Genomic DNA, 26,636 nt, shown 5'->3' with positions numbered 1-26,636 from the left:
AATAAAACCAAGCAACTCCAAACCACACTGAGAGCTATCTGGACATGGGTGACGATGGCTCTAGAATTTCTTTATAGGTGGGGCTTAGAGATGGCAATTACATTACACTTTATGAAGGACAGAACCCTAAAGGCAACTGTGCATTGAACAGAATGGGAGGAGTGGGGGAAAGACCTGGTGGGGTGCGGAAGACACCCCGAACACACCTTGCCTCCACTGATACCGACATTTGATCTGATTCTGGGAGATGAGATTCAAGTCCCAGGACTACCTTGTTCTGCTCCCACCTCAGCAAATTAGAAGGAACACACTGGTGCCATGATGCGCTGAGAGCATCCATGCAGATGACACACTTCTGAGAATGAGGCTCATCTGACCTCACGACTGAGCGAGCTAACAAGCCACAGGGTCTCCCAGGCCTGTGTGAGCCGCTCCTGAACCATAGCAACGGTGACTGACGAGGTGATTGACAACCAGGGGGAGCTCTTCTGAGCAGTGATGGGACCTAGAAACCTACAGGTAGCAACCAAATGAGTCACAAAACAATGTGTGTGTACTTCTAATACACTGGGAGTCAGTTCAGGAGCATCTAGAGATTATTATTACAAAGAACTTTGGGCTGAGTGTCTCCGTTACGCTTTTATTCCCTGTATATGGTCCTCCTTTAAGACCCAGTGTCACCAACAATGTTGAATCAAGTTTCTGAACAAAGTACTGCACTGGTTCCAAAATTTAATCCAAGGGACGCTGAGCTGACCGACAAACTCTAGGATATAAGTTGAGTCAAAGATTAATTCCTTCCGCTTGAAATGACTCTCCTTGCGGAGAGCTCACTCAGAGAAAAAATGTCTTACCTTCCCGGGAAAACGTCCTGGGACTGGGCTGTGGGCTGCCCTGGCTATCTCTCTCCTTGTCCGAAGGAACCTTTTTCAGGACAGGCGGAAGAAGAGCGACTTTAGGGGAATCCGGGCTGGATGGAGAGTCTGGGATGTCCTCTACGGAGACACAAAGACATGAATCAACCTGTCTCACAAACTGGATTCCTAAAGCTATAAACTGGGTTAATCTTTAAAAACAAATGACTAATAATCTTTTAAAAAGCAGCAGAGAATTTTTCTGGACAAAAACTAGCTTCACAGCTCAGTGAAGTAACAGACAATAGGGAGAAAAATAATGAAAACTTATGAAGAGTTAAAATCTGCAGATGTGAATATCTTGCAGATAGCATTTCAATTTCAGAATTTCAGTGAGCTGGTATTTGAAAATTAGACTGTAAGTGAACTAAATACTCCCTCTGCCTCAAACACAAAGGCTATTTGATTCTCTTAAAATACGTGACAGTTATAACCCATTGCCTTTACCTGTTGTCAAATCCAGTAAAGTGGCCACCATATGTACATAACATATATTTGCGCTTTCAGGAGTGGAGGTGCACGTACCTACATACACATACTGAGATCAGTAAGAATAACTTAGAATCATGGACTCTGAGAACCAGAAAGGACTGTGGTGAGCACTGTACAACTGGAGAGATTGAATGACCTGCTAAGCTAAAAAGATGGCAAAATAGGTAGGATTAGAACTCTCGGCTCTTAATTCTAAAGGCTGTCCTGTTTCAGTCTAATTGAAAGGATTAACTGCATTGCACTCCTTTCTCTGCTCTATCACCAGCAAAGTAATTCTCAGTTTGGTGTGTGTGTGGGCCGGGCTGTGGTATACACAGACGGTGGGGCTGTGTGCCCATGACATGCTCTTTACAAAAACAGCCCCATAGTTTGCCAAGCCCTGTTCTAAACCCTAAATATTTCACAGGCTATGGGATTAAAAACACAGCAACTTATGCGTTCCCTATCTGTAGCCCTCATCCTTAAACTGTGGCCTTCTGAAGGGTCGGAGCACCAGAACACAGCTTTCAGAAAGCTACACCAAGCCCTGTCAAGGGGTCAGCACCCCACGAGGCTGCTTTATCCATCCTGCCTCCGAGCTGTAGCCCTGAGCGCAAGGACAGTCCCTGAGTGGGTGACCTCAGCGCTGAATGAAGGCACCCTTCTTCAGCCTTTGTCACTCTGGCAGGTTTCTCACGGCCCCTCCCACACACACGCCTCCTCCAGGTTCACCAGCCGCCCTGGAAACCAGCTGTGGAGGCCCGGTCGTGGTGTCACTTCCTGACCAGCAAAACCCTTACCAGGCCGCGAGGCGGTTCTCGGTTTCTGCGGGATGGTGGGCCGCACCGACAGGCTGGGTTTGGGGGACTGCAGGAGGGGCTTCGGGCTGGTGGGCCTGCTGGAAAAGCTCCGGGACCTGGAGCCCGCCTCCACCTTGAGCTCTGCTTTGGTGTTCTTTTCTGGTGTTCCCAAACCGAAGCGGTTCTCTGGATGCACTTTAGGCACTTTTAAAATGAAAATGAGTACAAAAAGCACTTTACTGTAAAATTCAAAGGTGAAAGAAACCAGTCCTTTGAAGGTAGAAGTCTGGTGCAAACTGCTATAATGGTTTCTTGTCATTTCTCATCAGATATTTTATTTAATTGAAGTATAGTTGACTTACAATATTATATTCGTTTCATGTGTACAACATAGTGACTCAATACTTTTATAGATTATACTCCATATAGCGTATTATAAAATATTGGCCATATTCCCTGTGCTGTACATTACAGCCCTGCATCTTATCTTGTACCTAGCAGTCTATACCTCTTAATCCCTATCTTGCCCCTCCTCCCACCCCTCACCCCACTGGTAACCACTAGTTTCTTTTCTGTATCTGTCATCAAAGATATTTTAGAACAGGAACATGCTATTCTAGCATGTTTTTAGAATCAGAACATGCTGGTGAAAGACAAAAATTCTTGCTAGAAAAGTGGTGAATTTGGTGGTGCTCTTCCAATCACCCTTGACTATTCCAGAGAAGACAAGCCTCATATTTAATAGGGTACATGTCCATACGAGTGTATAGCGGGGAGAGCAGGCCTCAATCCATTTGAAGCCATCAGATCTTCCTTAGAACTGGCACAAGGTACAGGTCTAACCAACTGCAGGTGCCTCCGTTGTGGAGCACAAGCAGGCTGCAGGTCCTGGGAGAGGAGCGCTGTGCTGATGCCCAGAACCTCAAGTCTAGTGAGAACCACTCCAAGAGCATCAGCTCATGCCCCGCCTCCATAGCTTTTGCTGCCATAATTATCCAGATAAGAGGCAAAAAAAAAAAGCCAGTTGAATATGAGTTTTAGTCCAGCTCTTACCTTATGAAGATGCTAAAGCCAAACACAAGAACCTCAAACAGTAAAATGAGGTAATTTCTGCACAATTTACAAGTTACTCGCCAGTGTGCATCTAAAGTATCTTACTCTCTTTCTGCACCTGAAAAGTCCGAGGGTCAAAGAAAATCGGATATTCAGGAATATTCAAGCTGAAAGAAAAGAGCATCCCCTCATGTCAGTTAAAGGGCCTCCTCCCATATACCATGTATGGCCTATTTTTAAATCATCAGTAAAACAGAAACAGATTCATAGATACAGGAAACAAGCAGGTGGATTCTAGAGAAGAAATGGGTAGAGGGATGAGTGAAATTAGGTGAGGGAGATTAAGAGGTCCAAACTTCCAGGGACAAAATAAATGAGTCACAAGGATGAAACGTACAGCATGGGGAATACAGTCAGTGATTTTGGTATAACTTTGTACAGTGACAGATGGTACTTGACTTATCATGGTGATCATTTTGTAATAGAAATATCAAATCACGGTGGTGTGCACCTGGAACTAACACAGTGTTGTAGGTCAATTATACTTCCGTAATTAATTAATTAATTCATCAGCCATGATGAACAGAACAAGGAAATGAAGTAACCAGCATGAATAACGTACAAATGCCCACAGTTTAGGAGTTCTTCTCAATGAAGTCTCTTCCCTTTAGGAAACAGGGAAAGGTGCCCTGCCCAGGTGCCAGGCTACTATGGTGGGAGGTGTCGGGCAGGTGAAGGGCTGTGGTCTTTTAGGTGAAAGCTGAGAACATGTAACACAGAGGCCCATCCTTGCTCTCCATCTTTATTTGCCTTCTGTCAATCACATTTGATGCATGGAATCAGACCGTGTTTTTCTTAAGGGGGTGACGGCAATGGCCTGACTTACCTGCCCCACCTCCATCCAACCATTCTGTGCTGCTCAAGGCCAGGCTGGAAGAATCCTGGGAGACGGCATCATTTCCAAGTTTCTAAAAAATTCAAGTGCCCCGCCCCAAAAGTGCATAGTTTTTTAAAGTGTAAGAACAAAGCAGATAATAACTGGCAACAAATAATGGCTCCTTAACTCTACTGTCATTACACTGACTGTGTCCGACCTCCCCATCTCCCTGAGGCTCTGCTGCTGGGACAAAACCATGAGAGACATGCTCTGTTCTGTGTTTACAATCAGGGCTCTGGGGTCCAAGGTGTGGCCAGTTCCCTCAGGATGCTCCCCATGGACAGAGGGGCGGGGCCAGAGGGAGCCAGTGGGCGTGGTGCCGTCTCTTGTTTTTCTGATTGAACACCTAGGCGGGCTCTGCAGCCCCTGATGCTCCACGTGATGGGGGCACTGATACTCTAATTGTTTCCAGGACCCTCTCCAGACTGGGTTCCACTGATCTAAAAGCAGTGGAAACCTTCCCAACCTCAGTGTACAAAATAGGTAGGAAGGGGCCTGAAATGGGCAGGGTCTTCCCTGCCACTGAGGCAGAAGCACTAGACACACGTCTATAGTTTAGGAGGCAAGTATAAATAGGTCTGAATTAATGTTTTTAAAATCTGCAGGTGGGAGGAGTTTATGATGGCAAAGACAAGGAAGGTGAGATGGCGAGGGAGGAATCAGCCTCTGCTTTATGGGGCAGGAAGTCCGCAAGAGCGTGAGGCATTTAGATACAAAAAAGATATGAAAAAACAAAAAGGCTAGCGTTTGCTCAGTGATACCCGAGAACCCTACTGGCAGAGATGACCCACACCTGCCTCCCGTCTAAAAAACAAAAAAAGCGGGGCGGGTGGACCAGGAGGCATGAAGATTCCTAAGACAGTTCGAGCTTCGGCCTGCTGGTTCCTGCTCAACTCACGCTTCTGACAAACCTAAAAAGCAAGTATCTGCTGCCAGTTCCGAGCTTTAAATTGTTTCCGATGATACAGGAGAGATGATCTCAAACACAGTTGAGATCTGCCTCGTTACAATCTGCCACAGCCGCGCATCCGCCGGGAGTGCCAGCTGTGTCAGGAGGGAGCAGGGAGCATGGCAGGAGTGCCGAGGAATTTCTCAGCGAGCCTATGCAAGTTCCACTTTCACTAGTGGTGGTTACTGAGGTCTCAGAGGAAGTGTGTACACAAGTACCACAGCGAGAACGGCACGTTATTTGACATCATTATGGAAAAGTGACCCCAAGGAAGGGAAGCCCCGTGCCAGGGGCAGCACGTGGAGCCCTCTGAGCCCGGACGCAGGTCCGCAGGGCCAGGGGCTAACCATGAACTGCCAGCCAAAACCAGCAGGGGGCGCTTTACTCCCCCCCCAACCCCCAAGCCGTCTAGAGGCTGGGCCAAACCGGTCCTCAGATGCAGAATGCCTGACCTAGCCTTTTATAGCTTCTTAGAAGGCAGGGGCATGGGTATCCAAGCTCAGATAAAAATGATAAAGTGGAGTATTTAAACAGGGCCAGGAATGAAGAGAAGTTAAATTTGTGCCCTGAGCGCCTTGCTTAAGGAGAAACTGCCTTTTAGGCTCATGCAAGTGCAGGGCTGGCATCTGAGAGTAAGGGCCTCCTTAAATTTTATACCCTGGGCGCCTCACTTGCCTACATTTAAAATCTAATCCTAGGAGTTGTTTTCACTTCTTCCTTCCAGGCTTTCTGAGGTAGTTATAAATCCCCAAAATGCCTGTGCGGAATGAGGATGAAATAACCTGATGTCAGTTGTCTCTGAGTGCAGGCAGCTGACGAGGTGGCCCCAGAAGAAACGATGTGGCCGCTAAGCTTTCAATACCTGTTACTCTCCTTTGTTAATAAATAATAAACACCACTTTCATTTTCACAGTTCTTTCTGTGAAAATACATGTATTTTTTAATAAATACATGTTAAAAGTAAGTAGTGTAAAGAGAATTACTCCAGACGAAAGTGAAGGCTATATATATACATTCACACACATATATATAATATATATATATATTTTTATATATATATTTATCATAGTATATTCACTTCTGGTGCTTATGTTGCTAACTTTATAGGGAACACAGTCATGGAATTTTAGGGGAAAATATTCTAAAACTCATTTTCAAAACACGTTCTCATTATTTTATAGTTCTGACAGAACACCCTTAACTGGTTCCAATTTTAAATACTAACGATTTTTATTCTTGTTTTAATAGACACTAGATGGTGCTCAAAGATCATTAGTATAAGTCTTGAACAAATTAAACCTTAAGAATTTTGTCACTTGGAGCCAGTTTATCGAATCCAAAGCACCTGGAAAAAAACCCTCCAACACTTCTCATCTTTCTACCAGAAGGCTGCTATTCATCAATGGAAACAGTGATAAAAATAAACCGCTCATTAGTGAGAACAGCACATCCCTTGTTGTAAGGAAAGTCTATGAAACAGATTAAAATGTAAACATTTCCTTGGGTGTGTGACTCACCAATGATGTGGTCACAGTGTTCAGAATTCTGACCAGTGAGGCCACAACACGCCTCCCATGTTAACAGAGTGTAGTTTCAGCCCCTCAGCTCTTCTCTGCGGCCTAATGAGTGAGTGAGGAGGGATGTGTAACTAGAAAATTGCTAGATAATGATGGTGCTGGTGGAAGAACTACGGTGAACAGCTGTAAAATCATGCGGGGTGCAGGATTTAATGAAAAAATAATCAGTTGTTTAGAAGTAATATAAAACAGCCCTGCATGTCCTGGTAAACAGTTAACCATTTACTTTCTGAAAATCAAGGGTTCACTGGGATGAACTGTCTTATTCTGATTCAAATAAAAATCGATGTGCAATTGTCCCTTCATTGGAGAACCCAGTTTTACAAACATAAAAGAGCTCAGGATAGTACACAGAAACCAAAACCTGGGTTAAACATATTAATCTTCGTGATCACAATAAGGATACAATCCTCAAGTAGCTGCAGGAAAAAATAGAGGTAAAGGGAGGAAAAAAAAAATACGCAACTTATATTTTAAAAAGTTCAAAAGTAAGTAATGCATTAAGTCAGACTTTGGGGGGACTCAGCAATTTTTAAATGATAAAGTGCTTCTTCATAGCAATAGACAACATATCTCAATGGTCAAGTATTCAATTAATTCTAACAGAATACTTTGACTTTTAAACCTGGAATTTAGCAAGGAACTTTCAGGTTTGGAAAAGGACATAAATTCTGAAATAACTGAAAAACAGATCTCCCTTGATATAACTAGAATCTGGTTTCAATAATTTTATTTGCCTCTGTCAGCTCTCCTATCTCCAGTCACCCTCAGGTCTCCGTTTGGATTCAACAGACAGTCTTTCCCCAGAGTGGGTCATGTCCCTGGCATAGCTGTCACATGTTTCTATGACACGCACAGGAGCACCTGAGCAGGTGAGACAAGGCCCGTGGACCTTCAGCCACTGCCTGGCCTTCCTGGGCTGAGGCTCTCCTGGAGAGCGTGACCCTCATGCCAGTGGGAAAACATGGGAAGACCAGGCCCTCTGGTCTGTGTTCCGGGTTCTTTAGGAAAAAGTCATGTTTTCGGATTTTTATTTAACCCACAGGTTATTTTTCTGTACCTGTCTTGCCCATAAAAACCGAGTGGAGACAAAAACGACAAAGGCAACCAAGTCAAAACAGACCCCCCTCCCTTACCTTCAGTGAGCAAGCAGCCTTGGCTTTCATCTCCTGCTTGGCCTTCATCTCCGCCAGCAGCCCGCTGCCCATCATTTGGACCCTGTACCTTCGCCCTCCTTGGGGGCTGCCCTTGCTCTCACTCCGGTCCACCTTCCCCACGTCTTCCCCTTGACTTTCTTCTAGGGAGTCAGGTGTTTTGATCTCCTCTACCCGATCAGCACTGCCATTGTGCTCGGCTGGCTTCGTGTCCTTCCTGGGTGTGTCCACAGCTGGACTTCTGACTCCTGCCTTTGGAGAGGAGAGTTCTTCTGTCATCAAGACCGTTGGTGACCGCTCAGGTTTGGTCCGGGGTTTGATTAAGTTGAGAAAGCCACTTTTCCGAAAGTCTCGCTTTTTCTTCTCGTCTCCTCCTTCACTAAGCTCATGGGACTCTGAGCCTCTTGCTGACCCTCTCCTGTGATTCAAAAGAACAAATCCTGTTGGGTTTACTGTAATTAAAGTTCCAGCAAGAATCAGTCAAAATAGAAACAGGGAGATTGCTGCTTATACGGCAACCATTCTGAAGCATTTAAAAAAAAGTTGACTTTGGAAATAGGAATGTTGAATATCATCATATCCACACAAATCAACAATGGGAATCGATGTGACTGGGAGGACTGAGAGCAGAGTGGAGTTTATGTTTAAATGCTCCAGAGAGCTTCCAGAAAAGGTGGCTCCATCCAAGACATAGGTGGACGATGGACTGCCTTATTTAATTTGGCGGGCACTGGAAGGGCCAGATTTCCCCTTAAGCCCCTAAAATCCTTCCCTGGTCATTAGATAACATCTGAAATCCCGCCCTAAGTGCTCAAACCAAGATCCGGATCCCTGCTTAAAATGTAATACCACTGAAAGAGGCAACAACATGAAAAAGCGGACAGTAAGCTTTGGTAGAGGTTTGTCAGGAAATGGATGGGGAGAAAGTGTAAATGATGTGGGTTGAGTGGGAGGTATCATCACTGCCTTTCACTTAAAGCTGGAAGGATGAATACCCGTTTAGCTCCTTGAGTCCCCGGGAAAATCCCAGTAAGGGATTGAAAAAAAAAAAAAAAAAGGCATAAGCCCCAGAGGGGAGAAAAGGCAAAAACAAGAGTTCGGAAGCCACAATACTTAGGAGTGAAAACTTATTCATCTGGGAAAGCTGACCTCGAAAGCATTAGTAGGGGAGGCCCTGAAGCAAATGGATTTCAGGTGAAGGGGAGCAGAATGTGCCACCCCGAAGTATGCCTCTTCGGTACAGGATTATTTGAGGCTGATTATTTTTAAGGAACAGCAGACACAGGAGAAGCTCTGAAAACAGAGTAGTTACCCTTCTGTAAGAGAAATTTACATTTCTAAGGAAAATCTCCATTTGTAAGGGTGTATTCCTTTCAGTACCAGGAAAAATAGAATCACTAAATCCCTAGAAATGTATCATGGAGAAGGTAGGGACTTAAACCTGCATAACGACCTTACCCTTGTTTATCTGGTTCAGGATAACCTCCCCAAACTGTCCCCAACCTCATCTTTCTTCTGTCTTTAGCTGAAGATGGTATTTAAGGTGGTAGTGTGGGCCATTTCAGGGAATTATTGTTTCCCTTGGGATCTCCCATGTATTCAGGGGGTATACATATTAATAAACTCCGTGAAACAAGAATAATAGAAAAATGTGATAGCATAAGTGGAAGACTCAAGGTTGGAAGATAAGACTGAGGAAATCGCACAGAAAGTTGATGGGGGGAGACTAAGAAAAAGAATGAAGAAATAGAAGAGAAACAGTTAAAAAAAAACAAAACTAGTGGGTTAATAGAGGAAACAATAATGGGAGTTTAAGAAAAAGAATATAGAGCAAAAGCAAAGAAATTTTTATTTATATATATATGTATATATATGTATATATATATATATATATTTTTTTTTTTTTGCGGTATGTGGGCCTCTCACTGTTGTGGCCTCTCCTGTTGCAGAGCACAGGCTCCGGATGCGCAGGCTCAGCGGCCATGGCTCACGGGCCCAGCCGCTCCGCAGCATGTGGGATCTTCCTGGACTGGGGCACGAACCCTTGTCCCCTGCATCGGCAGGCGGACTCTCAACCACTGTGCCACCAGGGAAGCCCAAAAGCAAAGAAATTTAGAAGAAATAATTCACGAAAAACTCCAGAACCAAAGAATATAAATTCCCAGATTGAAATGGCTCATTAGTGCCTAGCAAATGGGTTTCAACAAAACAAAATCAAAAAACCCACACAGAGGATATCATCATAAAATGTCAATATACCAGGAGCAGAAAGAAGATCCCAAATACTTCCTGAGAAGAGGAAAAAAAGAACAAGCCACAAACAAAGGATCAGGACTCAAAACGACACTGGATTCTTAGAGCAACTAGAAGCTTGAGGATACTGGGACCAGGTTTTCAAAATTCTAAAGAAAAATGGATTCCAATCTAGAGTTCTATACCTAGTCACACTATTTAGCAAAATGCAAGACATATGCATTTCAGAAACTCACTTCCCGTGCTTCCTTTCTCAGCAAGCAAACCGAGGAGGTGCTGCACCAAACAGAGAGTGAAGTAATAAGGAAGACGACGACCGGGCCAAAGGAAACAGGAAAGACACAGGAATGAGCGAGGGGAGGCCCCCAGCAGACAGCGAAGGGACATCCCAGGAGGACAGCAGGGGACGAGGCCTACAGGTCACCCTGGGGCGATCAGAGAGCAGTGAAGGATGTGCCCAGGAAGATGAAACTGAGAAGACTTGAGGAAATTTATACCTCTACTGGAGACTTAGGAGATACGTCAGAGAGAGGAATACAGAAAACTAAGCAAATGCAAAAGGAGACAATTGTTAACTCCAGGGAGAATAAAAAGTTGTATAGCAGATGAACCTTTTTGCAAAGCAGAAACAGAGACACAGACATAGAGAACAAACGTATGGACACCATGGAGGTTGGGGGGGATGAATTGGGAGCCTGGGATTGACATATATGCACTACTATGTACAAAATAGATAACTAATGAGAACCTGTGTCTAGCACAGGTGCTGTGTGGTGACCTAAATGGGAAGGAAATCCAGAAAGGAGGGGATATATGTATACGTATAGCTGATTCACTCTGCTGTACACAACACTGTAGAGCAACTACACCCCAATAAAAATTTTAAAAGAAGAGTTTATAGGAAAGGAAATGTAATCGTACCATACTGTATAACTCAGCTGTGAATACTTACATGCTTATAATGAAGTAAACATTAAACACTGATGTAACCAACAGTTACGACATAACTAAATAAGATGGCAGGAAGTGTGTGTGTGTGTGTGTGTGTGTGTGTGTGTGTGTGTGTGTGTGTGTGTGTGTGTGTGAGTTTGCCTGCGTGCGTTTGGTGGACAGAAGGGTCAGACTGTGTAAGGGCTAAAGTATCATCCTCTATATAGTAAGAAGCCACGGTTACTATTTAAAACTGAAAAATAAGAAATAGCAACAACACCAAAAAAGAAATATGGCAAAAGTAAACGGCTAAAGGAACAGGAATTAATTGCCCGGGGGAATAGGGAAAGAAACCGCCCCCCCCCCGCCTTTATTTGTTAATAAAAAGCCTTGAAGAACACCTGACATTTTAAACTATGAGGAGCACGTGTGCAACTCTGACTTTCAAACTTCCTTCATACAACTTGATGGTCTGACCTGCGCCTAGACCTCTACGTAACAAACTGACAATGATCTGGTTTTATATAACAAAATAAAACAAATCACAACTTTTAGTAGATTCCATCATTATTTGACAAAAACTGATGTACGTAGTTCTATGTGTGCACTTGGACATGAAGAGAATCCTCCTAGAGCAGTACCTTTGTAGAAAGTGGGTTTTACACCTTATAAAGTTTGCCCAACTTTCATTCAGAGCCTATTAAAGAAAGAGGCAGCTTTAAGGGCAGAGGACATCACACTGGCGGTGACACCACAGATGATCTAGATCTAACGCGCACAGATCTCTCCACTAACTCAATTTCCAAAGTTTGGGAAGAGGAGAGCCTACAATTTTATCTGTTTATACAGATACAGGCCAAAGACTGTCTTGATTCATTAAACCAATAGTGACTGAGGGCAGATGATACATTACGGGCTGTGCCAGACACTGAAGTTATAATGAACAATAAGCCCCAGGCATTGTTTGTGAAGAACAGCATCCTTTGGGAAGAAAAGACTTGAAAGCCAGTCATCAAGAAGGATTTTCCCGTTTGGCTCAGTTTATGCTGGTATTGCTTGAATCTTTTGTGCTGAGAATATGTCCATCTATTCCCCACGCTGTAAAAAAATTAAAAACCAAACAAACTCTGGAAGGATTCTGTTGCCCTAACAGATGTGTGCAGAGGATGAAAAAAAAAGGGGGGGGGGCGGGGTTGACTCAGCACTAGAGAAAGAGCAATTAATTTGGGGGGTGGGAGGTGGGGGAGGAATAGTCAAGGCTTTCCCCTGACTAGAATAAATGACATTTATTTTGAATAAATGACATTTACATTGGATCTTGAAGGAGAGGAGAATAGAATTTTCCCTAGTATGCCAAGCTTCAAGTGTCAAAAGAAGACAAATGATTGGATCCTAAAGCTTATAACATTAGGTAAGTTATACTGGTATGGACAAAAATTTAACTTATTCCCACCTCTCCATCCTGCTAAGGCAAGATAAGGCACGTCAATCTATAGAACGGACTAGCTTCTTCCTTCCCGGTGCCTGGCCTGTTCACCCTCAGCTTATCAGGATGGTTAAATTCGTTCTTCAATTTGATATCTCAAGGTGAAGAATACTTCACAGACACAAATCCATATTCGGAGTGTACTTGGGGATGCATCTGCATATAGTTGGGGATTAAGTAACTTGGTACAAGTCATGCTTAAAGGCTGGTTTCAAGTTAAGCTCTTAATAAAAGTACTACTGAATTGTCTTCTAAGGAAACTCCACGTTGTTAATAAGAAAATACAGAGAAAACTTTTTAGAGGCTAACTCTGAAGGCTCTTCACTAATTCTGTTGTCATTCTGACACTGTCTGTTAAAGCTGTGCCATTTAGCAATGATACAGGGCCCCCAGATACATCAAATTATGAACGTGAGGAATTTTTAAATACAGCTGACCCCTGAACAACGAGGGGGTTAATTCACATATAACTTAGAGTAGGTCCTCAGTATCCGAGTTTGTCCACATCCACAGATCAACCAACCACAGCCTGTGCAGTACTGTAGTATTTACTGTTGAAAAAAGTCCACAAACAAGTGGACCCGTGCCATTTAAACCTGCGTTGTTCAAGGGTCCACTGGAAGTAATTTCAGCCTGCCAATGCCCACTGTCCTAGATATACCCAGGTGAATGTGATGATGCGCTAAAAAAAATACCTTGGGGAGGTACATTCTGTGGTCTGATTTAGAAGAGTACAATGGTCCTTCCGCTTGAGCGTGCCTCAGTACACCCTGGAGGGCTTTTTAAAACACTGGCTGCTGCGCCCCACCTCTAGCTTCTGATTCAGTAGGTCTGGGGTAGAGGCTTGAGAATTTGCATTTCTAATAAGTTCCCAGTTGATAGTGTTGTTGCTGACCTGAAGATCACATTTGCAAACCACCAGAACAGTAAATCCCCTGCAAAATGTGCTTATATGAAATGTACATGAAATACATTTCATACTTACATGAAATAAGAGCCTTAGTACATACTAAGTTTACTTGTAATTGTTAGTAATTTAAATATGAATTAAATCGTATGATTAGGGAAATGACTCTGAACTCACTTGGAATCCATTTTGGTCACCTTCTTGGTGAAAAATTCATCTACACCTTCATCCACTCTCCCCATAAGACCATTCTGTTCACCATCTTGGGAGACTAGGCTGGTAGCACAGCCCTGCAAACCAAACAGGTGTGATATTAATTTACATTCAACTTAATTCGGCAAACATGTATTGCTAGATTCAAGGCACTGTGATAAAGGCCATGGGAAGGACAAGACTGACTGACATAGGGCCCTTATATTCTACTGGAATAGAAGTCACATTACAACTGTAACAAGGGTAGAAAGAAACAAAAGTGAGAAATGCACTATAAACACAAAGCCTGCTGGAGGATCAAGTCTGACTGCTGTCTCAGAAGCAGCTTGGAACCTAGCAGGCTATGAAGAGTCATGTGTTCCTGAAGCAGAGGAAGGCATTGTGGGCATATTGGTAAGGGAAGAGAGAATGCGTGAGAAAATGATACATACACTAAGTTTTGAAAACAGTAATAACTCCAGTGGCCGGGGCCTGAGGTTTAGGGATAGAGTTAACTGCTGAGTATTAACCCTAGCAGATGCTAAAAATGGCCACTCCAAACACCCCACCACCACCACCTGCTTTCTTGCTTGCTTGCTGGAAGAACCCTGATTTCAAGATGGAATACTTATCCGAACAAGTCAAATACATTAATCTCCTTGTCTGTGACTGGCAGGCATGGGCATGTGATACAGTTCTGGCCAGTGAGTTACAAGGGGGCTCATGGGCAGGTTTTCCTGCAGAGGAAGGGATGCATTTTTTTCTGCATGGTTGTGGGAGAGAGGATGTGATGTCTGAGCTGCAGCAGCCACCTGGAGTTCAAGAGGAAGCAAACCTGAGGACAAAATCCACCATGCTGAGGATGAAAGAGCAGAACAGTGGAAACCACCTGGGTGCTTATGCTGTGAATAAGCCAGTCCTGGATCCCGAGACTTGTGGATTTCTTGTTAAGTAAGAAAATAAGTATTTCTCATGATTTACGTCATTTTTAGTTCAGTATCTCTCATTATCTCTAATTGAATGAATACTTCCCAACTAATAATGCAAGGCCTGACAGTGAATAACCTTGAATCCTATGCTAAAAAGTGCGGAATTTACTTTGTAGGTGAGAGGGAGCCTCAAAGAAATGCCATGGCCCAACCTGTATTTTGGTCAGATGATTCTGGGGCAGCATGAAGGATATACTGGAGAAGCCAGGGATTATAACTAGGGAAATCTGTTCAGGAACACAAACAAGAGACTTCTGTGATTGTTTGGTCTAATCTGGAGGAGATGAGGGACTAAGTACTAGTGAAATGAGAAGAGAAAGAAAGACGTTGCCCAAGATGAGGTTGAAGTTTCCAGCCTGGGCGAATGGGAGCATCATTCTAGGGAACACAGTTCAAAGATTCAACTTTGGGAACAAGACGATGAGTCCAATTTCAGGCAGTGTTGTCTGAGGTGCTGTGAAAATCCAGGGGCAGGTGTCGGAAGCTTGAGTCTCAGGACAGAAGCTGGTGAGAAGGTATATGGAAATTATTCATCAATCTAGCATTTCTCTTTGAATGGACAACTCATAGTGAACTCAGTAACATGCTTGGTTTGTGTCTGCAGTAGTGTATTAATATTTCACACAGATAGGTTGTGGGCCATTGAGAAAGGACATGTATCTTGCCCATTCTGTTGGGCAGAGGACAAGTTCCCATGTGGTTGCGATATCTGAGCAGGTTGTCTTGCCATAGAGCGGTGGGAAAGTTCCTCCCTGTAATCTTGATTTGCAAGTCTCAAGTTGCCTCTGGGGGAACCTGGCTCTTGTCTGCACAGGCACTGTTTAAAGAAAAGACCCATCATTTGCTTTCAACAATCATTCACTGGCAACGTCCGTTATAAAAATGAGCTGTGTGTTTGAGTTCACATTTGTGAAATGCTGAAAAGAGAGCAGACAATAGGTAATAGACCAAGAACCCTGTGAAATGTGAATAATGAAAACAATGAGACCTCTCATCTGAATGGCGCTTTATAGTGGAGCAAGGCTTTCTTGTGAATTGCAAGAGAGCAGAGAATCAGCCAAGTTTGAGAATTCAGTTATGGAGAGAAAGCAGCTCACTGAACAACTACTGTTTAAATTACAAAAGACAAAGTAGGGGGAAGGGTGAGCTGTGACAAAGCGAGAGAGAAAGGCATGGACATATATACACTACCAAACGTAAGGTAGATAGCTAGTGGGAAGCAGCCGCAGAGCACAGGGATATCAGCTCGGTGCTTTGTGACCACCTAGAGGGGTGGGATAGGGAGGGTGGGAGGGAGACGCAAGAGGGAAGAGATATGGGAACATATGTATATGTATAACTGATTCACTTTGTTATAAAGCAGAAACTAACACACCACTGTAAAGCAATTATACCCCAATAAAGATGTTAAAAAAAAAAAAAGACAAAGTAGCACAGAACTTGCTTGGATTGTCATTTTTCCTTTTGTAAAAGAATGGAATCTCTACAGTAATAATAGCTCCCTAAGTTTGTACAGTGCTCGATAGTTTACTATTTCATCTTCACACCTACCCCTTGAACTGCAAAGGAAAGATAGCGTTATCCTAGGTTTTGGTTAGTAGATCAAACCTTGGCTCAGAGGGTGAGGGGTGCCCACACAGGTCACCTGACTGATGGATGAGAAGGATGTGACCCCAGGACATGTGGTCCTAACATGGGGCTTCCTTCCAGGGCACCCTCGCTTGCCCTCAGAGGCTGCCTCTCAAATTCCTCTTCCCGTTTTGAGGGGGGAAAAAAAAGTTTTACTAGTATAATTTCTCCTTTCAGCCCTTTTCTTTTTTGCCTGCTTTGAAACAATTCACAGCTAGCATAAAAGGTCTCTGGGGACATGAAGAACAATCAATGGATTTCAGAGATGGAGGCACACAGGGCTCAACAAAGCAATCTGGTTTCCTGTCCTGTAGGACAGGCCAGTTTTTAGGGCTGGACAGGACCTTAGAGACCCCACCCACCACCCCGGGCCCAACCCTGTCATTTTAGAGATAAAGAGACTGGGAGTAGAGAGATTAAGAGAAGTCCAGGATCACTGGGAGACCTTGAGCGAGATGCAGCTTAAAAGCAAGAGGTGTCAGCACCCTGTAAGAAAAGCAGCAGAGAAGCGGAAGACTAAAATGACATGCGGTTTGTCAGAGTTCAAAGACAAACACACATGCTGTTTCAGGTCAATATCCAGCAAAACGAAAGGAAAGGACATACAGACATCGGAAGTTCTCAAAATTCCATTTGATTTTGGTCTTTAATGTCAAGGAGAATAAATTTCAGACTAAAAAGGGGAGCGGAGCTATTGGAAAGGGAGAGCAGAAAGCTTAGCCCTGAGCTAGTTGGAACCAACTGCACCTGTGCTCACAGGCAGGCTTTTGCAAATAAAATCAGAAATTGCTGTTGTTGGTATCTGAGAAATAAAGAAGGCAGATTTCACACCTCTGGTGTATAAGTAAATGCTAATAGGATAATTTGTGAATGCTTAGAAGATAAGCCAGTGATTATGACGACTAAAGACAATCAGACCACCCTCCGTTCTCCTCTTCCTGGATTATTAAGATGAATGCACCAGGGCAGCACTGTAGGGGGTGCACCTGGATCTTTGACAAGGCAGCTGCCAAATCTCTCATGTCTCCACGGGCAGGGCGGGGGAGAGAGCTGGGCAGGAAGGAAGGACAATTAGGTGCATTAGGGACTCTGAGCAAAAGAAACCCGAAGAGTGCTAATTAGTGAGTTGAATAATCTTGAAATTTTACATGCATACATTAGACAGTAAGAAACATGGAAAATTAAGAGCCAAGCAATCAAGCCAGGAAAAAAGGAATCCAAGAGGAAGTAAAAGAAACAAAATATAATTTAAAAAAATAAGGCAAAAATTAATGAACTTGAGAGGACCAGTAAAGCTAATTCTTTGAAAAAGACTAGTAAACGAGACCTTGCAAAATTAGGAGAGAGGAATTAAGATATATTAGAAATGGAAAAATGGGACACAGCTATTGATACAGAAGAGATTAAAAATGCAAAAGAATTCTATAAACAAGTAAATGAACTATTAGACTAAGTGGCCAATATCCTAGAAAAACAAATTACCAAAGTGGTCTCAAGGAGAATTAGGTAATCTGAATAGATCTGATGAAATAAAATTCATATTTTATGGTAAGATGAGAAAAATTTAAACATAAAATTTTTCTCTGCCCGTTTGGACCTCCCTCCCCCGCTCCCGTTTGGAGTGTATTGTGCATTCTGCCTTAACCAGACCTCCTTAGGCGATAACCTTCCTTTTTAATCTTGTAAGGGGTCAGGATGACCCACTTCTCACTTTGTTCATGCAGGTCTGGATTGTGTAAACTGTCAGTACACCATATGACGTATAACCCTTTGTCTCAAAAACGTATATGACTGTGTTTCGACCTCTAACAGGCAGACTAGTCCTCAGAGCTTTCTGAAAAACTGTCTCCCAGGTTATAATCCTCAGGTTGGCTGAAATAAAATTTTCCATTTCTTTCTTAGATTGACTATTAATCTTTTTCATCAATAGATCTATAACAAAAGAAATAAAATCCCTAGTTTAAAAAAATCGACATATCAGCATGACATGCACACAGACAGCACATCAGGCCCAGGTGGCTTCCCGGGAGAGGAACAGAAAATCTATAATACTTGCAAACTGTTCCAGAGACTAGGAAAGGAGAGAGAGCATCCCGACTATGTTATGGAGATAGTTGTGATATAGTGATTTACGGTAAGAAATACGTATTTGGTCTTCATCCCCATTTCTGGCACAGAGCTCCTAAACGCTTAGAATTTCCTAACTAATGAGAGCCATAAAGGTGTTTTGGTTATGTTAATGAGGTGACTTTGGAACCCACCTAAAAATGGGGGCTGATAGCCAGGAGACCCAACCACGTGATTAGAGGGTTTGAATTTTCAGTCCCACCCCCTGCACTTTAGGGAGCTGATAGGGCCCAGAAGTTCAATCAGTCACCAATGGCCAGTGATTTACTCAATTATGACTGTGTAATGAAGTCTCCATAAAAACCCCAAAGGACAAGGTTCGGAGAGCTTCTGGGTTGGTGAACATGCGGAGATGCAGGGAGTGTGATGTGCTGGGAGGGGGCATGGAAGCTCCGTGCCCCTTTTCGCATATCTTTCCCTAAGCATCTCCTCCATCTGGCTGTTCCTGAGTTATAACCTTTTATTATAAACTAGTAATCCAGTAAGTAATGTCTGGGTTCCATGAGCTGCTATAACAAATACATCAAACCCAAGAAGGATTGTGGGAACCTTTGATTTATAGGCAGTTGGTCAGTATGGATAACAACTGCCAACTAAAGATTGTCGCTTGCCATGTCGCTCTACAAGAATTAAGCCATTAGCCACTGCAGTCGCTGACCTTCAACACACCCAAAAGGAGTTCCCTCTGTGCTCTGGGAAAATTGGCAGAACAGGCCTTCAGATAGTTAAATATTTTCAAGAGAAAATTTCATGGACCCAATTTCTTGCATCTTCCCATACTTAGAAAAGCACTACAATCATTAAGATATCTGTGCCCCATGACCAGCAGCAACCTTCTACCAAGATATGTGCTTGACTGCACATACCCGTTCTCCAAAATCACACATATGCTGACCTGCCCCTCACCTCTTTGAACAGTTCCTCAGTCTTTGGAGAGGCTGTCTCCCAGACTATAGTCCTCAGGAAGTCCCCAAATAAAACTGAAACTCACAGCTCTCACATTGCATGCTTTTATTTCAGTTGACAGTATCCTTTATAATAAACCAGTAATAGTAAGTAAAGTGTCCTCTTGGGTATTCTGAGCCATTCTAGCAAATTATCTAACCTAAGGAGGGGGGCATGGGAACCTCCCATGAAGTCCATAGGTCAGAAGTACAAGAGGCGGCCTGAGACTGGTATCTGAAGTGAGGGTACCGCTGAGCCCTTCACCTGAGGGGTCAGAATTGAATTGAATTGTGGGACACCCAGTTGTTGTCCAGAGTTGAAGAATTAGCAGGTGTAGGGGGAAGAAAACCACACATTTGGTATTAGAAATGCCGAAAGTAAAAACAGCCTCCATACCTTGGCTTTGAGAGTTCTGACATCTAGAAAAGCTCATTAGGGGCATTAGGGGTCAAGGACAAGCTCTAGAAAAGCTAAGATCCATTTAGGGTGGACTAAGGCTACTCAATTCACCAAAACAAAACCAAAACGATAATATTAAATGACTGCTGCTACTAAATACTGCAGCCTTCTCGCCCTCCACTGGAAGATGCGGACAATGGGGCCGGTGTGGCAGCTTCACACAGGTGTTCAATGTGAGAGCACTTTGAAAATCACAAGCTCTGTGAAACCATTAGGCAGCATATTTTCACTGTGAACCCAAGGGAGAACAAGCTGTGCACGTTTCTCAGGCTACCAAGCCTCTGGGAAGATCTGTTTAGACCCAGGACCATAATCCATTATCCTAGGACATACTCTTATGCTACAGAGTCCATAGGATGGAGCAGCCTGGGGTTTGCCAACCCTGTTAAAATCAAGTAAGTTGGAAAAGAAAACAATTTACTAAAATTTTTTTCTTTTGTCTTTTTGAAACCATGTCAAGATATTCAGAATCAAATGAGAGAAATCAACCAAATACACCCAACCTGGATCTGGAATGAGCAAATGACTGACCATGCAGGTAACTGGTTGTGACTTTTATCCATCTACGACTCCAGTCATCCACCTATCATCCAGTGAGTATCGAACACCTGCTACATTGTATTGAATAAATTCATACTAAGCGCTCAGTATACAACCATGGATAATAAACCATACACCTTCCTACACAGAGCTTATATACAAGGAGGAAAGCGTGCTTAGAAAACACTGTACGGCGAGGGCTGTAACAGGGTAAAAGCCAGGCACTGGGGGAGCAGGGCCTCCATGGAAGGTTGCTCAGGCTGTGCACTGTGCACAACTAGTGTGGGAGAACAACCTTCCCTGGAGCCGTGCACCCCCAGCCATGTGGGAGAACAGAGGTAGAGACAGGGAGGGCTTCCTGGGAGAAGTCTTGCCTCAGTGGAGGTCTGCAAAATGAGTAGTTATCCACCTAGGAGCTAAGGGTAGGGGGATGGAGGGGTGGGGGCGGGGGGGGGAGAGAGAGGAAGCAATGACAGAAAGGCTGCATCACTGGAGGCCTGAAACAGGTTGAGAGTGAGGGATGCAGGGATGATGAGAAAGGAAGAAGATGAAGAGCAAACAGGGACGGCAGTGGGGGCTGGTGTTGGGGATCATATCCAGGTTTCTAGCTTGTTGACTGGTGACGCTCCTTGTGGGGCAGGGCAGGTTTATAGAGAAAGATAGGCTCCCAGTTTTGAATTTGTTGAACCTGAGGTGCTCCGGGGCTTTAAAGTTCAGGAGGCAGGTGAATATCTGAATATGGAGTTCAGCAGAGGAGGCAGGAGTCAACAACAAACTGAAACCATGGGTTTAGATGACATCACCGAGACAAATAATACACTCAAAGGCCAGGCAGAGGAAAACTGAAAAGGCATCGCTGGAGAGGTGAATAGGAAAGAAAAGAGAGTGATGACTCAGGGGCCCACAGAAGGATGGAGCTTTCTGGGTCAAGTAACTGCTGAGATGTCAAGTAGGCTGACAGCTGACAAGTGTCCACAGGATTAGGTTAGGAGTGACCTTGGCAGGGTAGTTTCAGAGGTGGGTAGGTACAGAATGAAGATTTTGGTGGGTTGCAGAGTGACAGGAAGGTGAGGGAGAAAGACCACAGGCAAAGACAAACTCTTTCAAGAAGTCTGACTGCAAAGGAGAGAAAAGACACTAACCAAAGAGAGACATGGGGTCAATCGCATTAAGGCTCCTTAGCGCAAACAATTCAGTCCTCTCCTGAGTAGAGAGCAGGATGCTGAGAAGCATGCCGCCTGCATGGTTCTCCCAGGTACAGCCTCTCCTCCACCACTCAGCTTGTGGGTTATCAAAAGCCAGGGCACCAGAGCAGGTCAGGACACGGAGGTGGGGGAGTATATGGGTGCAGTCCAAAATCAAATGCAAACAATTTTTAATCACAAATCAATTCTTTGATACTTACTCTCCATCTTTTCACACCCGGACACTATAAAATCCTATAGATGTAGCCTTTTTATCTCACCCATGTGACTGGTATTTTTCTAACAACTTCCAAGGGGCAACTCTGTTCTAAAGAGTTGAAAACCTTACAGTGTTGTCTTTTCCAAAATTGTTGAGCACCAAATGAGACATTTTATGTGAATATCACACGTAGAGGTTCTATTCTCCTTAACTACAAGCTTTCAGGTATGCAACACGCTTTTATAAGACTCTCCAGGTTTCCCTGGAGGAGGACAGGGCGAGGGAGAGATGGGGCCCCTCCAGCCCACCTACCGCTGCGTGCGTGGATTGCTGCTTCTTAGTCCGTTTTGGTCTTAACTTGGTAAAGTGCTCCAGCTTCTTTCCTTCCTCGGACGGCAAGTCAGAGATAAACCCTGAGCTCTGCTTCTCTTGTCTGATGGATGGGAAAGGCGGGTCTTCAATGTGAATTGGCACTTCTTCCAGGGCTTTATCAAGGTCAAATTCCATTTCTAAAATAAAGCAAAGCCCCAGGTTGAAGCTTACTGCATAGAGATGGATAAAAAAGTTCTTAAAAGTAATTTTAAGTCTATCACTGAATAGCAAACACTCATTCACAAATCACTTAATTCTCTTTCTCAATATTTACTCACTTAGAGCATCCCTAAGAAATATCCTTGAAGTGGTCCGAGGTTCTTGCTGAGGGGTGTTTCACAGTTATAAGGAAATGACTGGCATTAGCAAAAGACTCACTTACCAAATGCCCTGGAAACAGGCCGCAGCATTCGGCTATGGATAGTCTTCCTTTTGGATTTAGGAGTCATCTAGCAATAAAATAAAGAAAGTACTTAGACAGGTATTCCCAGAAAACTTAACTTTCAAAGTTTAGAAACACTGTCGGGGGGGCTAATATTTGGGATCAATTGTTTTACGCTCAGTATTTACTTTTTCAGAGGATGGTTAGTAACATCTGACAGCCAGACTGAAGGGGCTAAGCCAAGACATTTCTAAACGTTTACCACTTTCTCAAATGACATAGCCAACTTCTTTCCCCTAGCCCTATTCAGTTAAATTCTATTTTTATAGCTAAAAGGAACAATGAACGATATAGGATTTAACTCTAACCTGCACACGAAGATGTTAAAACAGATATAAGGAATAAGAATGAAAGACTGTAAAAACCAGTCGCTAAAAATTGAAAACACAATTACTCACTGTTCATTATCACAGCAACATCAATATAAGCAACACCAAACTCTTTATCATCTTAATGATTTAAGCAGTTTAACTGTTTTGTTTCACATTTCTGCCACAAAAATTTTGATCTTTACATTGTGAGCAAAGACCATAGACCAAAGACCAAAGAAAAAAGTTGCCATGATTTAGAAGTCTATCTGCTGTCCCTTCTCAGTAAGACATCTTTAATCCTTCTTTTCCTTTTAAAAAAGGAGACCAAAACCCAAACCATGGCCAAAACTTCTTAGAGCATTTTTCTAGCATTGGTGTCAACCGTTGATTATGTTAAGTCAAACGTTAAGGAAGACATTAGCTTCTCCCTCAACATGATAACTCGTGTCAAAGCTGGAGGGGACCTTTGTCATCACCTCCACAAATTGCAAGGAAGAAACTGAGTCACGGAGATGATAAGGACTACCACTCAAGTCAAGAGGAGCAGGGCCAGGGATGGAGCCAGTTATTAAGGTCAGCCCAGCATCCCTCCTGCCTCACCACTTGTGATCAATGAACGGATGGATTTTAGGGGTGTTAACTGCTTTGATACTGGAAACTGGTACTCATGTAAACTAAGATATAACGTAACTGAAAGAACTTAGTTTGTAGACTTTCATTTCACTTAATAGGTTGTCATCTAAAGCTTTCTCAAAAAAGAAAAATCCACAGGTTGATAACAAGGTTCAAAGAATAAATTGTTTCATATTGACCTTTAAAGCAAACAGCTTTACAGTTTTGACAATCTTATGTCATTTTTAACAATAATATCCTTTTGCTATTGTTTATTATTGAGAGAAAAAGGAGATTAAAAATGGTGAGCAATAGAATTTAAATCCAGACTGGTCTTCCTGAACATAATGAAACTTGCTGATTTGGTTCTTTCAAGGTTTTTTAAAGGCAGACAATCAGAGGAAAATCTTTTTATAAAGCATCGGGCTTTGCAGGTTCAATAAAAATACAACCAATCCAATGCAACTGGAAATGAATCAAGTTTCAAGATAGTTCTCCCCAAAACAGGCCTTACAGTTGGTTGAAGGTGGTATGACTGGTCTATTCATAAGTGAAACCTCTAAAAATAATTTTCAAGGAGACACAAACTATCAAAATATATGCTGTGTTTGGTCATAAAAACTCCTTCAGTATTGTATCCACCTTGTGCACAACCTTGATAGGTAAAAGGATTAAGAAGTAGCTTGGGATATAATTTCCAGCTAATTCACTTAGATAGTCACAGATAAATAGGAAAGAAGTTTAAAAATGCATAGAATGAAGATGTCTTCCAAAATTCTTTCCTGTCACTCCTGATTAGATTTTATAAGAAAAAGTGTTTGTGGGCAAAAATAATCTGGGCCAAGTTTCCCTATTTAGCCTTTATAATGAATACCAAATACATGTTAAAACATATGACAATAATGACATTTCAACTATATTATAATATATAAAAATACATATAGAATTACATATAAGAGAATATATATAACATATATAAAAAACAGACAGAAACTCATTTACAAACTGATGCCCCACTGTAAATGGATCATTCTGCTCAATCTAATTTTATAGACACATTGAGAAACATACAAAATCATCAGGATTTTTGATGGCCGACAGTAATCAAAGGGAAACCAGTTTGCCTTTCTTGGTCTCGCTTTCTAATGCCTCAAAACCTAGTACACAAAATTTGAATATCAGAAAGATGCATTCTAATGCATTTTCATCGCTTTCTTTCATTTCATATGCTCTTTACATGAGCATATACCTTCCAGTTGCATTCTGCATAAAACTCTCTCTCTGTGTCTGACATATCTGTGAATTCTGAAGTTTTGCCATGTTTGGACAGGGCCAACGGCCTTTTGCTAAAATGGTCAGAGCTTGCAATCAGGCTGGTTTCTACAACTGGTGCTAAGAACGCAACCTGATTTTATACATTTCTTTCGATGGATGAACTGTTTTACAATCTCTTTCTTTCATGAGAAAGAATAAATATGGATTTAAGTATAACAATGGAGAAAAAAAGTGAATTTTATTTCTTCACAGTTTTCTTTCTTTTCTTTACAATTGTTTCTTCCCTAACAGTTTTACAGACAGTGTGGACTTGCTCAATCTTATTGGCTCATTCCTATGATTTGATTACATATAAATCTAAAGCAAGAGGAAATGTAAGAATGATACGATTATCCACCTATGTGTACATTTAGGAACACATACTGTATGTTTCTCTAGAAAGATGGTGTCTATGCACTCTCTTCCCCCTTCTCACACCTGTTGGTTAGATGAATTGAATCCTGGAAAAAAAAAAATCTGGCTTTACCATCCAGATTTACATTTACTCTCTTCCCTTTTTGAACCAAAATGAAAGGGTTAATTTTCTCACACTATGTCTTAGTCCTTGTTTACTCTTCCTGGACATTTGTCAATGCCTAAGTATTTTCTGATCAGAGAAATCACAAAGTGCCCAACAGATGAAGGGGGTCAGCAATGGAAGCAGAAGTGGTACACACGCCAAAGGGACCCTTCACAAATCGATGTATGATTAACATTGCCAACTATTACTTCAGGCCTAGACAAAGTTACTTTGTCTTTAAAAGTGCATTTTATGAGAAGTAAGTAATTTTCAATATTCACATCCTCAGGAAATATGAGGAACAATGTGTTAAACCCTTTAAAATATAACTTTAGAAGGAAAACTCTAAACATAGACTTATTCTGATATCACAAACATCAGTAAATCCCCATCGTGGCAGACAGTGAATGAAATGCATGGGTCTATTCTCTAAGCATCCAAAAGCAGCACAATGTCTACATTGCTTGGAAATCTTACTCGTTTGATCCAATTTTTATAATGGATTTATAACTATTCTCCATGTAGCTCAATAGTGATACATATCCACTTTTACCATAAGTTAAGGACTAATGTTAGAACCTTATAAACTACACAACATATTTTTCCTGTTAAACTCATTTGTAACACACAATTGCTAGACATACTAATTTTTTTTTTAATGAGAGTTAAATTGTTTCTATCACCAGAAAAATAGGATGGAGTAGTTTCCTCATTCATTTTACCAAGTTTGCGCAAAGAATAATAAAAACACCCTCACTCCAAAGCTCAAGAATCCTTAATTACTTTTCTTTTCCTTGAGGTTAAAGAAAAAAAAAAAAAAAAAACAGTTGGAAAGCAGATTAGTAAAAATCTTCTAATACAAGAAGGTATTATGATGCCAGTTTTCTACAACTCTGGGAAACAATATGACAAGAATCAGAAATTTAAAACCTTGGAAGTTTAAGTAATCATGTCTTGTTTATTAAACATGAATGGAAGAAGCACTTTTCTCCTCTTGAATGTTTATACCCTCTTCATCAACACTTTGCTTGCTTTCAGGCACATGGCTGGAAATATTTTAAATTCATCACCTGTTTTGCTAAGCTGAACCATCTTGTAAAGTTCAATCTTGTCTCTAAATTGCTGCCTATTTTATTCAGGATCCAAGATGGATGACGACACTACAGTCTCCTGGGAGATCAGCCAGGCAGCACGGAAGCAAATGGAGCACAAGAATGTAAACTAGTACAGCCAGAATCTGCAGAGCCACCAAAAAATACTTACACTTGTACAGCAGAGAGTCTCCATGCAGCAAAAAGAAAGGAAAAAAAAAAAATTGAATGGAAGAGAAAGCAACAGCATTACAAGAA

At 42.4% G+C, this 26,636-nt stretch overlaps 1 protein-coding gene across 4 annotated transcripts in view; it reads right to left on the bottom strand.

Annotated features, from left to right (window-relative positions):
* Window positions 1-26,636, bottom strand: part of CARMIL1 (capping protein regulator and myosin 1 linker 1) — a 319,604-nt gene that overhangs the window by 8,959 nt on the left and 284,009 nt on the right. For all 4 annotated transcript variants that reach the window (XM_022562315.3, XM_089918429.1, XM_089918431.1 and 1 more), the window contains 7 exons: window positions 22,471-22,537; window positions 22,029-22,225; window positions 13,609-13,721; window positions 7,838-8,273; window positions 4,125-4,206; window positions 2,186-2,389; window positions 855-995 (listed from right to left, as the gene is read on the bottom strand). In XM_022562315.3, the coding sequence (XP_022418023.1) occupies window positions 855-995; window positions 2,186-2,389; window positions 4,125-4,206; window positions 7,838-8,273; window positions 13,609-13,721; window positions 22,029-22,225; window positions 22,471-22,537 (1,240 nt within the window). The remainder of the gene's footprint in view (window positions 1-854; window positions 996-2,185; window positions 2,390-4,124; window positions 4,207-7,837; window positions 8,274-13,608; window positions 13,722-22,028; window positions 22,226-22,470; window positions 22,538-26,636) is intronic.

This window comes from Delphinapterus leucas, chromosome 10 (genome assembly GCF_059928025.1).
Source record: "Delphinapterus leucas isolate spDelLeu-1000000601 "Yukka" chromosome 10, BTC_Dleu_Yukka2, whole genome shotgun sequence".
In the NCBI taxonomy this organism is placed as follows: Eukaryota; Metazoa; Chordata; class Mammalia; order Artiodactyla; family Monodontidae; genus Delphinapterus; species Delphinapterus leucas.
This window is presented reverse-complemented; position numbering and strand designations above follow the sequence as displayed.